The 13,619-nt window shown below is 39.4% G+C and overlaps 1 protein-coding gene across 1 annotated transcript in view; it reads left to right on the top strand.

Annotated features, from left to right (window-relative positions):
• Rnmt (RNA guanine-7 methyltransferase) overlaps positions 1-12,648 on the top strand; it is a 35,852-nt gene extending 23,204 nt beyond the window's left edge. Inside the window, exons 8-11 of the mRNA XM_008825923.2 lie at positions 949-1,066; positions 5,837-5,938; positions 7,728-7,761; positions 9,006-12,648. Coding sequence (XP_008824145.1) covers positions 949-1,066; positions 5,837-5,938; positions 7,728-7,761; positions 9,006-9,043 — 292 coding nt within the window. The 3' untranslated portion in view covers positions 9,044-12,648. The remainder of the gene's footprint in view (positions 1-948; positions 1,067-5,836; positions 5,939-7,727; positions 7,762-9,005) is intronic.
• Positions 12,649-13,619: the final 971 nt, after the last annotated feature.

Here is a 13,619-nt window from a genome sequence, read left to right as displayed (position 1 = left end):
CTGCATGTATGTAAGTGCACCTGTGTCGTGCAGTGCCCACGGAGGTCAGAAGAGAGTGTCAGTTCCTCTGGAACTGGAGTCGTGGATGGTTGTTAGCCACCATTTGGGTGCTGGGAATTGAACTCTGGACTTCTGCAAGAAGAGCCAGTGCTCTTAATTGCTGAGCTATCTCTCCAGCCCCTAATTTACAATTTTTAGGAATTTATTTGTACAGATATGATGAGATGGAATCTGAAAATATCTAGATGTTTTGAGATGCCTTTTTGCCATTTCATTAAGAAGCTAAACAATAATGTAATGAACTTACTGATAAATCTATTCAGATTGCTCAGATTGAGTTCCTTGTGATGGTGGCTTTGTTTTTTTTAAAGGCATAGAACTTGCTTTTGTTTCTGAAGGCATGTTTTAGGAATTTATGATAATAATTGAGTTTCCTGGAATAAAAGAAGGATCTTTGCTCATGCTGTCTTTCCAAAAAATGCCAGCTCAGATAACAGCTCTGCCTTATGTGTGCCTTGTACAGTGTTCAGTGCTGGGGGCCTCACGCCTTCCTCTTACGTCCTTCCCTCACCTGCCCCTCATACTCAAGCCCGCCTACCTTGTCTTGTATAGTTTTTTTGTTTTGATGTGGGTTTTGTTGTTGTTACTGTTTTCTTTTTCTCCTGTCTGAAATCCTCTCCAGGTAATGTTGTGTTGCTGGCAGATACATAAACTTAGCAAATGCTGTAAGTTAAACAAACCTGAGCATGTTAATTAGAGGAAGACAGCTGTAATGAAGCAATGTTTAAGTCATGATGTAAAAGGTGAAAGGGAGCTGGACAGTTGAAGATAGGAAGAAAGTTCTTAACATAAAAGACAAAAGTTATGAAAGTCCCAGAGTGGGAATAAAATAATTATTTTTTAATTACAAACATTTTGAAACCCTTTTCATTAATCTTTTTTGGACAGAATGGCAAAGAGGTACAATATGAAATTAATCTACAAAAAAACATTTCTGGAATTCTATGAAGAAAAGATTAAGAACAATGAAAACAAAATGCTGTTAAAACGAATGCAGGCCCTGGAGGTAAGTAGCTAAAAAGAATAAAAATTCTAGGATGTGGTGAATTCGTTTGGTGCTTTTGAGAACCTCTCAAGGTTGTTTAGATGTTGTGTAGTTGAGTATAATTTGCAGGTCATAGTTGGTCTGGACTCCCCACTCCTAGGACATAGCCTGCTCTGTGTATGCAGTAAAGATGTGGTGTGTGAGTCAGTGGTACTCTTATCAAATTCTGTTTTTGAAGTAGTACTACTTTAAAAGTTTTTTTTTTTTCCCCATGCTGAGCATGGTGGTACATGCCTTTAGTCCCAGCACTTGGGAGGCAGAGGCAGGCGGATCTCTGAGTTCGAGGCCAGCCTGGTCTCCATAGTGAATCCAGGCCAACTGTGGCTACAGGGAGACCCTGTCTCAAAAAGATAAAAAAAAAAAAAAAAAAGTTGTTTTTGTTTGTTTGTTTTTTTTCCAACCTCAAAACTACTGATATTGTAGACTGGAAAAAGGGCTGTTCTATATACTATATACTGTACTATACTGTACTATATTCAGAACACTCCTGGCCTCTACCTGTTAGATACCTTCCAATAGTGCTGTGTGCCCCAGTGTGACAGAACGGGGCAAGTGTTCGCTAGTGAGTAAAGATGAGACCTACTTATCTAGAACAATTCACTCTATGTCAGCAGTTTAGAACCCTCCTGGCCAGGGTCCAAGACAAGCTTATGCCATGCATAATTTTGTTCATTGATGACTATCTGGCAAGACTTTAGTCTTTGGCATATACTGAGGCCACAGCTTGGCATATGTGCTTCACCCAGTGCGGCAGTGAGAGGAGCCTGCAAACTTTCTATGCGTAGTCTTTGTTGCCTTCCTTTTCCTTTGTCAAGCAGGGGTTAAAGTGTTAAAGAAAGCATGATTGTTGTTGATTACAAACATGCAAATTGAAGAGAATTAATTCAACTTAGAATAGCTTTTTGAAGGGGGAGTTTTGGGTTTGTTTATTTGTTTGGGACAAGCTGGTACTCTATTTTTGATCTGGAACTCACTTTGTGGAGCAGACTAGCCCCCAAATCGGGGCAAGCCTCTTGCCTCTCCTTCATGAGAGCTGGGATTACAGGCATGAGACCCATCAATTTACAATATTCTTTTAAGTACTTTAAGTGTAGCCTGTCTCCTTATATTCAGCCCATGAAGTAAGTAAAGCAGTCACTGCATTTTTTAAAAATGGGTAGCCTCAGGCTCAGAGAAGATGAATGGATAGTTCAGGGTCACATAGCTGTTCGGTTTTTGTGGGTGGCTGTCAGTTTCCTATTGAAGTTGTGACCATACTTACTCCCCTGAAGTGTGGAGTGGGAGGATCTTTAAATTCTAAGATATCTTCTGAAACCCATAAACAATAAAGTGTTCATTATAGTTGTGTTTTCTGTATTGTAGAATTAAGAGTGATTTGGTTTACTTTATATTAGGAGTAGGAGTTTGGTTTTATTTGTGTTCAGGTAGAGAGAGAAAGTAGAGACTCTTTAGTCCGCACACACTTGCTCACATTTAGTACATTATACTTCCTTGATGGGTAATGCATACACATCTATCCATTTTTTTCTCTCACCCTATAAATAGTGAATTTGTGTAGTTTATTTTTAAATGTATTCAGATAATTAGCTAAGAGAGAAGGGTCTTACAGTATATTTGGGAGGCAACACGTAGGCAGAGATTTCAGTACAATGCCAGAGTAGGTAGTAGTAGAAAAGAAATGTTCAAAGTGTGGTAAGTGTATAAAAGGATGATAACACAGGTATAGTCAGGGAAGCTTGAGAAAACAGGAGATGTTTGAAGAATTGCTAATAACTTTCCTGTTTTGTAGGACATTGTTTTTGTAGGACACTTTTTCTGCAGTTTGCCTTTTCCCCAGCCTGTCTTCCCCAGCCTGCCCTGAGGGATATGACCTGCCACCTGTCACCTTGACTGTCTGGGAGCATAAGCAGTAATTTCCTGTCATTTGGAAAACTGTTTTGATTCTTTTACTACTTTTTATTTATTTATTTATTTTTTTAAGACAAGGTCTCCCTGTAGTTCTAGCCAGCCTAGAACTCACTGTGTAGACCAGACTGGCCTCAATCGCCTCTGCCTTCACAGTACTGAGATCAAAGGCATGTACCACCACCACACCCTGCTCTTTTACTACTTCTTGACTAAGCCACTCCTGTGGGCCTGTAAAGGATGTGGATCTCTAGAGGGCATGATGACCCTGATAAGAGTTAGAATGTTACATGGGTGGTATATGAAGGATAGTTTGGAGGGACATTGAGACCAGGGGTGGAAAGAGCAGTCAGAGATTTAAATTGTGCTTGATATCTGCTGTAAATTCTTTCCCTCAAACATACAGCTTTCAGTTGGCTCAGGGTTTCAGCACTAGATCCTTGTCTACTTTGCTAGAGTACTCAGCAGAGGAAGGGAAGACAGGAAAAATGCAGGTCAAGGACCTAGAGTCACAACAGCCTGACACCCACTTTCTGATTTCAACAGTGCATTTACTTGAGAATAGCTTTGGAAGAATGCTTTGAGAAGAGATTCTAGGCTATGTACGTTTTAGTAAAGATGTGTATGTGTCAGTGTGTGTCTGTCTGTGGGGCAGGTAGTTTTGTAGCTTTATCATTTGTTTCATCTTTGGAAAGTGACCAGTAAAGGATGAGTCATCTACTGATAGGCAAGACGTCTCATGGTAGAGTTGGTCACTAATAAGTTGACTAGATGACAACAGAATCAGTGACAGTCATTCAAAATAAAATTCAAAAGCTTTGTGATATGGTGACACTAAAATTGAGAGACTAAAACTCAGAACCACTTAGTGTCGTTTTTTTAAATTGCTTTGATAGGAAGGCACGATAGGAAGCAAACTTGTGAATGCTAACAGTATGCAAGTCCCAAATAGCCCAGTTTAAAAATTTTTAAATAGCCTAATTTAAAGATATTTTTATTTTATGTGTATGCGTGTATTGCCTGCATGTAGGTAAGTGCACCCGTGTTGTGCAATGCCCACAGAGGACAGAAGAGACTGTCAGATCCCCTGGGGTTGGAGTTATGGACATGTGGGTACTGGGATTCAAACCCGGGACTTCTGCAAGAACAACCAGTGTTCTTAACTGCTGAGCCATCTCTCCAGCCCATAGCCTAGTATTTTTGTGTGTGTTTATTTTATTCTTTTTCAGAAAGGGTCTTGTTATGTACCCTAGGCTGTCCTAGAACCTTCAATCCTACTGGCTCAGTCTCTTAGGTGCTGGGATCATAGGCACATGCTACCTTGCCCAGCAACCCACAAGTAGCTTTATTTACAATGCCTGGACTTGCTGCATGACATTTGGAAGACCTGAGTCACAAGAAGCTTCAGAAGAAGGCTGAGCTAGAACACTCTGCTTGCTTGTAATCCTAGAGCTGGGGAGACAGAGACAGGTAGATCCCGGAGCTTGCTGCTAGTTAGCCTTGCCTTCTCAGTAAGCTCAAACAACAAGGTGAATCTCTCCTGAGGACCAGTATCCAAGATTGTCCTCTGCCCTCCACATGCCCACCACATACACACCACACACACGCCACACACGCACACACACACACACACACACACAGACACATAAAAGGGGAGGAGAAAGAATAAAGTAGACATTAATGAATCAGTCTCTTAAAAGTTCCTTAGGACAACCTAGGTTTTAAAGTGGTTGCTTCCAGCCTGGTTTCTTGGAACACTAATTGCAAGATAAAAAAAATGTAGTATTAAAATATATTATTTAAAAAGACTTAAAAATAGCACTTGAAATAATTTAGAATACAACCCTTTTTTCTGACCCTTTAGATTCTTTCAAAAATATGGGACTGCCTAGTTTTACAAATTAAGTTATTTTCCTTCATGAAAGCACATCTTCAGTTATCTTAAACAAGATTCTCTGTTGACTTTCTCATTTGCATTATTTCTAATTGCTGTTATGTGCCATTGAGTTGACATTTTGTTAATGTTGTAGCTCTTTTGATAATACTTTGTTTAACCTTTGGATTTTAACATAAGTCAGGAAGATGTGCATGTTTGCTGCTAAATGATCCTTGCTTAGGATTAAATTTTGTAGTTCATTCCAGCTGTAAATATTCTAAGATTATTTATGATAAAGTTGACCATAATAACTACTTTCAGAGAGAATTCCTTTCCCTTTTCTCTTGTTTGAAAAGTATGCATAGGGCCTAGAGAGATAGCTCAGTGGTTAAGAGTACTTCCTGCTCTTGTAGAGGACCAGGGTTGATTACCAGAACCCACATCAGGTGGCTCACAATGGCCTGTAACTCCCATCTTTAAGGGATCCAATGCCTTCAGGTCTCCACTGGCACCACACATGTGAACACCTGACACACATGCACATAAACATGTAGATTCATGTACACATAAATAAAAATCTTTTAAAAATGTATGTTTAGTCATGAAATAATGCTTAGAATTACTATTATAATTTCAGTGATTTAGTATGTCAAACTACAAGTTATAAATTTCAATGGACTTCTAAAAGAAATTTTTTTTTATTTATTACTTTTATGTGTATGCGTGTATTGCCTGTGTAGCTAAGTGCACCCATGTCGTACAATGCCCATAGACAGAAGAGGCTGTCGGATCTCCTGGGACTGGAGTTATGGGCAGTTGTTAGCTGCCATGTGGGTGCTGGGATTCGAACTCGGGTCTTCTGCAAGAACAGTCACTGTTCTTAACCGCTGAGCCATCTCTCCAGCCCCACGGTGGACTTTCTTAACTGGGATTTTCATTTGCTTCCCTAGCCGTACCCTGCAAGTGATAACTCTAAACTTGCTTCTGAGAAGGTTGGTGACTATGCACATGCAGCAGAGTACATGAAGAGCAGTCAAGTAAGGTTGCCTCTGGTAAGTTCTCAGCTTTGAAAGGTTTTTATAGCAAGTGAGAAAAACAAGCATTGCATGGAGACTAAGGAGATTATTTTACTTGTTTACAGTATTTGGGTTCACTGAACTACAAATGTTTTGGGTGATAATCTGTTTCCCTTAAGTTAGGATGACTTAACAAAATAATTTTTATTGATTCTTTCAGGCCCCCTGGTTATTGATCATATTCAGACCCCTCCCTTATCTCTAACTCTACCTTACTACCCCTGACTTCATGTCCACTATTATTTTTAAGGCATATGGAGTATAATGACTTTGGATGCCATAGAACAAAAAGTATGAGTTGTTTCAGTGAACAGCATGAAGTGCTTTTGCTGAGGTAGTTAAGGGTGGGAAAAAGTCATAGGCTTGGATTGCAAGACTCTTTGCTAATTCCATGTTCCAGAGACAGAATTCTGAGCTTCGTGAATTTAAATGGAGAATGAAAGAAAATTATATTTTCATTTGTATTTACTTTATGAGAGTTTACAGTTTTAAATTTTTTACTTATTTTTTGATGTATTTGAGTGTTTTGTCTCTTGGCTTCTGTAGGCACTGCACAACAAAAGAGTGTATCCAATCCCTTGGAGCTGGAGGTTGTTAGCTGCCATGTGGTACTGGGAACCAACCCAGGTCTTCTGCAAGAGCAGCCAGAGCTCTTAACCACTGAGCCATCTCTCCAGCCTTGAGAGTTCACATTTTTTTAAATTTAAGAATGTTACAAGCTATAATTTTTTTTTGGTCTTTTTGAGACAGGGTCTCCCTGTAGCCCCAGCTGGCCTAGAATTGACATACCCGGCTACAAGCTATAATTGTGTCAGTGGAGATTACAGACATTTTTTTTTTAATGTTTTTTTTTTTATTATTCCAAAGAGAGGCACTTTTTAACAGAAATAACTTGAGAGAAATTTTTCCAGAAATAACTTGAAGTAGGTTGCATAAAAATATATATACAATGAAGTTTAAGGGGGGCAAAATAGGAATAAGAAATCAAAGGCCAAAGAATTTGCCATCATGGGGTTACAAACATATTCATAGCACATTTCTGCTAAGGTCTTAGATATTGTTCACTCTAATTTTTTTCAAAATTTCAGTTGGTCTAAGAACTGCCATTAGGTCTTATTAAGTCAGTGTACGTACAAAGTAGCACATGTATTACCATATTGAAATGTTTGTTTTTGTAAGTGTAATTTATTTTATGATAGGTGCTTTGTGGGTCCTTTGGAAAAACAAAATTATAAACATCATTTTCCAAGTTAAATGTTTAAGGTAGATGCACCTTCTAGTTACACACACACACGCACACACACACACACACACACACACACACAAAACCCTCATTATACACGTTGACTTTTTTTATTAAAATTTTTAATTTTATTTTTACATCCACAAATGTATTGTCTGCATATATGTAAGTGCACCTGTGTCGTGCAAAACCTGCAGAGGTCAGAAGAGAGCATTGGATTCCCCTGGAACTGGAGTTATGCATGGTGTTAGCTGCTCTGTGGGTGCTGGCCATCAAACCCAGGTCTTCTGCAAGAATAGCCAGTGCTCTTAACTGCTGAGCCATCCCTTCAGCCCCATACATTGACTTTTTTCAGGAAGTTATTCTCATTGATTTTTATTTTTAGATGTCTATAGCATAACACTGTATACATTGAATGTGTTTTTACCATGAAGTTGGGAGTTTGGCTCTCTCTGTCCTCTTAGATAAATGTATGTTTACTTTCATATTGAATCTAAAGCTTTCTTTCTTCTATAATTTTAGGGAACTTTAAGTAAATCAGAATGGGAAGCTACAAGTGAGTATCATTCACCTAGTTGATGATTTCAGAGATCTTGTTTGAAAGGATTGTTAAAACTTGAACATTTTTTAGTTTTGCTGATATATTTTAAGTTGTATTTATATTGATGTGTTCAGGTGCACATAGATCTCTATATGTATCTAATTTCCGTTTCTTACACACCTGTATAGTGACAAGAGAAAATGCTGCAGGCTGTTTTGTTACCCGGCATATGCAGACATTTCCATTGCATCCTTGTTCGTAAGGGCCATCTCTGATGTCTTTGCCTCCGGGTTCTGTTGAACTTTTAGCTTATGGGATACTTCCTTGGATTTTACTTAATTTGACCACTCTGTTAACAATGAAGGTAGAACACAGAACACTTAGCAGAGTAAGCAGGGCCCTTATGGGCCCTGTGGAGCATGTGATTGGAAACAGGTGTTAAATACATTCCAACATGAAGACCTGCACTTCCTCAGCAGAATCCTCCCAGATCCTTAATGTTAAGAATATGCTAATCCTGGATGTCTTGAGACCCTAAACACAGTTTCTGCTGCCCCTCTAAAGGTTTGTTGATTGTGTTGAAGGCAGAAATGACAAGCTGTGTAACAAACATTGAGTACTGACTTACAGAGAAGTCTATGGAAGGACTTCAGCAGATTAAAGAACAAACAAGTCTGCCTTCTAGAATTTAGTAGAGGAAACATACAAATAAATGTACTGCCAAGCAGTTTAGGTGCTAAAGAGGGGGAAAGTAGATAGGATTTAACCAACACTAATAAAATCTGAGAAACACCAATAATTGATTATTATCGAGTGTTAAACATGTATCTGGTGTTGTTGTAAACTTGTCATGTGTTGTAATTAACTTAGTCCTCACAAGTTTATGAGTGGACTGCTATTTATTATGTCTTCACAAGTCAGAATACAGTTAAAGAACTTGGCTAAAAATCACAGAATTCATCTGTGGCTAACCAAGTTCCCATTCTCTTAACCACAGCCTCATAAAAATCCTTACTGTGAGCAGGGCTTTCAGAAATGTTGAGTTTCAAATTATATGTCTGAAATCAGACTCCAGTGTCTTAGTGGTGTTAAATGGCCCTAAGCAGATAATAGTTTTGAAATAAATGATCTTATATCTGCCTGAATATGACTCAAACAATAGAACTTTCAGAGTTAATGTTTTTCTTCCTCAGAGCTGCTTGAGAGTGTTTTCTCTGATATGAGAAACTAAATTCTCACTTTTGTTTATTTCCTCTTAGGTATTTATTTGGTTTTTGCCTTTGAGAAGCAGCAGTGAGCACCTAGTTCCCTCAGAGCAGCACTCCATCCTACAGACTGAACAGTCCGTCGCAGATAGATTTAACAGCAGTTTGTTTATTTTAATAGGAAGTTCTAAGTGTATAGAATGCTGCCAGAAACTCCAGTGTATAAATTCAGCATTTACTGTCTGTGACAGATTAACTTTGTGTGTATATATGAGAACAAGTCAGGCTTTGTCTTTAAAAATCCATTTTAAGAAGTGATCTAAGAATTCTGTTTCCCTCTACTGCTGTAAAAGCTATAACAGGGCTTGTCAGAGTGGTGGACCTCCCCACAGTGCTGTGATTTGTTGAGTGTGTTTACAGAGCTGAACTTTCTGCAGCTGTAGAATTGACAAAAGAGCATACTGATTGGCCTGTGTGCACTCGTTTTCACAGTTTTGTTACATAGTGTTTTTCAAGATTAAATGGACTGTGTTCTGTACATTTGGATGTAAGTTCAATATATATTGCTAAAGTTTTCAGATTTAAAATTTGATTTCAGATTGTCATTACAAATTACCTGGCTAGAATTTTACTGCATTTCAATAAAATAACTATTTGCTAATATACTGCAATTCTGAGACTCTTTAGGTACATTTTAGGTAGCAGCATGGAATTACTTTGGAGTGGTTTGGCTTTCTCCCAAGAACTTACCATAGGAATTCATATATCTAGCTATTGAGATTGTAATCAGATGTATTTAACTTTCTTCATTGAAGAGTGATGCCGTAGTTCATTAGATCCAGTGAAAATCTGTCATAATCCTGTTAAATGATTCCTTTATATGTATACACACAAGTGCTACAAGAGTAGCACAGTAAAGGAAGCAGACTTCAGATTATTCCTCATTGATGGTAGAACTTGATTACTGATGCTGTGTACCCTTTCCCACCCCAAACAACAAGCAGTGTTCCTCTGTTACAGCATAGGTACTTCACATAGCAGACCTACTGTCTAGTCACCATTCCTCCTTGTTGAGGTGTTGGTGATATAGCAGTTAGCAAAGCTGCTTTCCAAAAATGTACGATGGTTCAGAACCATTCTTATTTTTTTTTATATATTTTGTTTTTATTTCTATGTGTATGAGTGTATTGCCTATATGTATGTATGTGCATCCATGTTGTGCAATGCCCACAGAGTCAGAAGAGGGAGTCAAATCTCCTGGAACTAGAGTTTTAGACTGTTGTTAGCCCCCATGTGGGTGCTGGGAATGGATTCTAGGTCCTCTGCAAGAACAGGGTGCTCTTAACCTCTAAGCCGTCTCCCCAACCCCCTCCCTCAAGAAACCATTATTATTGCCATTTATATAATAGATTCCTAGAACTGATTCCTATGTGAACTGTTGTATTACATTTAGGAAACTTGCCAAGTTGAGGATGTACTGAGAAACTAAGAGCAAATACAATTTTGTATATTTATAAAATCATTATTTAAAGGACAATTTACAGAAGTTACTTTCTATAAAAACCTGGAGTATTTGCTTTAAACGGTCTCAGTTAGCTTGTATATATATTCAGTGTTCATGGTATTAGAATAGCAAATGTTTTAGCAAGAAAGCATGAATTCCTTCTGTAGTCTGTCAATTTTAGAAAAATTAAGTCTTTGTTTTAGTGATGCTTTACCCTAAGTCACTTGGGAAATTAACAGTGGTACATCTGACTTGTGGCTGCCATTGGCTGGGAAAGCTTTGGTTGAGGGTACTGGTTCAGGGGCAGGAGACTGGGAGGAAAGCTCTTGCTATTAGAAGTACTGGCTCATTTTACTTCCCAGGAAATATCCCTGAGTACTTTGATAGCTTGGCAAGTAGAGAAAGTTTTGTCATAACTCATGATCTTAGTTACATGTGTTTTTAGCCCCTGCCTTTCCATTCCATTCCATTGGTAATTTTCAGAATAGAAGAATCTTCCAAAGAATGAAGTAATACAAAGGGTGATGATACAAGCTGCAAAAAAACAAAAGTGGAGTTCTGAAGGCCTTCACTGAGGGACCAGAGAGAGCTGGACTGCGTCTGAGAAGGGCTTTGGGTGTTGCACCCACTGCTGTAGGAGAGCTCCCGTGAGACCACCTTATTGGAAATAGTTCAAGCAGCTGCCCCTTTCCTTTATGTTATTTGCCTCTATCTGTTTTTCCTCCACTCTCACACCTCTCCTTGCTGAATAAGTGACTCAAGGTGAATTCTTGGGGACAAGAATGGGGAGGCAACCTTGTTCCACTGTTGCCATTGCCAAACACTTTTTCCTGCACGCTTGGAGCCTAAATGTTTAGTTTTGTCAGGACTTTTGGCACTTAATAAGAGAGGCTTAGCTTCTCATTGCAGGATCCAGGAAGAGCTCGGGCTTGGTCCTGAGGGTAGTTTCTCAGGAGCTGTTCAAGGCACACCCAGACCTGCCACACAGTGCGTCCTCCAAGGTTGAGTTTCAAAATGGAGACCAGTGCTGGAGAGATGGCTCCACAGTCAAGAGTGCTTGCTACTCTTTCAAAGGCTTGAAGTTCTATTCCCAGGACCCACATTGGCAGCTCACAACTGCCTAGAACTCCAACTCCAAAGACTGATGCCCTTTTCTGGTCTCTTCGAGCACCTACACACATCACACACAGGTCACACACACACACCTTTAGAAATAAAAATGAATTCGGCCACTGGTGGGAATGACACAACTTGAACTGGAGGTATTTGGTGTGGGCACATGGCTGCTCTGCGCTATGATCTAAAATGCTAACATAATTGTTTAAGCCTAGAATTTACTTGGGGGAAAAGCTCCAGTGGCCACAGAGAGAATCTGAGGCATTTAGCAGTTGGTCTCTACACATACTAACCTATACAGCAAGCCTGCTAGAGTTGACTCAGGCACCAGTGGGCTAGGCCTTCCATGCCCCTGAGCACTTTAGAGACTGCTTCTAGTATAACTGCTGAGGACTTCTGCCATCTCTGAGAGAAGGCACTGACTGAGTCTCTTGAAACTAGTGGACCTGTGTGCTGACTGAAAGGCAGAGAATACAGATTTGCTTACAACCAAAGCAGCATTTTAACACTCCTACTCCATGGCGTCTACACTCCAGTTGCATGGTGCATATTTCAGGTATCAGCAGGTGAGCCCTGCAGCTTAGGGTATTAGCTATTGGGACATTTTCACTAGGGTACATTAAACTAGGTCCTGGTCCTGCATAACCAGACTTGTAGAGTCTATACACTAAGGGGGTGGTATGCCCCAACAGTATTGTGTAGATGTACAAGAGAGTGGCCAGGAGAAGTAAGGAAGGAGATGCTGCTTTATTGTGGTTTAAGTAGGCAGGCCTAATTAGGTGGTACTGTATTGAAGTGTCATATATATACAAGCATAGCAGAGATTTCTCAACGGGTAGAACATCAATATGAATTCATATCCTGACAACTGTCCCAGATACAACCACATCTAAGATCTAAGTGCAAAAGCTGCTTTTATCTGGTTTGGGATGTTATATGAATGGAATTCGACGTACCTTTGTTTGGCTTTCACTCAGCAGTGTTTATGAGACTTTTAGTCTCAGTGCTTGTACTTCATTCATTCTCACAATTGTGGAGTATTCCATTGTGTGAATAAACAATATAGTGTTTATCTAATGGGTGTTTGGTTCATTTCTAGCTTGAGAACTGTTAACACTACCAGTTCTAGTAGGTGAGCTTTTGGATTCCTCCTAGGAGTAAGGTTGCAGGGACATAGTACATACACCATGTTCACATTTACTGACTATTGCTCCAAAGCTTTCCAGAGTTCACTTATCCTACGTTCTTGATAGTATCAGTTTTTCACTTTGTCCAGCTGCACCTGTAGTGCTAGCTTGTGGTTTTAGTTTCTACCAGACTGCTTATTAACAAGATAAAGCAGTTTTCGTAGGTCTGTTGACATTAGACTGGTGTAAAATTACCCATTTTTCTGTTGCATTGACTTATCTTTTTATATTGGTGTATTGGTTTTTAAAAATGTGTGTCTTCTGAATACATGTCTCACTGAATATTTGGTTGATGAAAATGTTCTTAATTTTAGTGTACAAAAATTCAGTGTTATTCTTTATAACAAGCAGAAAGGTTTTGCCTATTCCAAGGTCACATGCAAATATTTAGAAGGCAATGTGACATGGTCATTTAGCAAAGCCACAGTAATAGGTTCCCTCCTAGGGCCTATGACCGCCCAGCCAGGTTTACAGAACCAGGACTGAGTGCCTATGGATCAGACCGATTCAAGCAGAAAGTGATTGGTTACCCCCATAAGTAATGCCACTACTGCATTAAAGTGAACATCTTGTCTTGCAGGTCATTATTTTAGCTTGCAGAGTTCACAGCTAGGTAATATTGTTGACCCCCCCCCCCCGAATCTTGCATGCCACCTTCTGGCACTAGGATGGCTAGCCAGTGGGGAGCTTCCAGCTCAGCTCCAATTTGATTTCTTCATGTTCTTTAACCAAAGTATGCAGTATCTTTGGCAATAGGGTATTGCCATAAAGTTCAGGTGGGCCAGACCAAGGGCATTGACCATACTATATATTGTTTTGGGGGTCTCTGGGACCTTCCTGATCAACAATTCACAGGGTGGT

The sequence above is a fragment of the Nannospalax galili genome, unplaced genomic scaffold, assembly GCF_000622305.1.
Source record: "Nannospalax galili isolate Female #2095 unplaced genomic scaffold, S.galili_v1.0 scaffold169, whole genome shotgun sequence".
Taxonomy (NCBI): domain Eukaryota; kingdom Metazoa; phylum Chordata; class Mammalia; order Rodentia; family Spalacidae; genus Nannospalax; species Nannospalax galili.
Note: the sequence above shows the minus strand (reverse complement) of the source record. Positions and strands in the feature narration are given on the sequence as shown.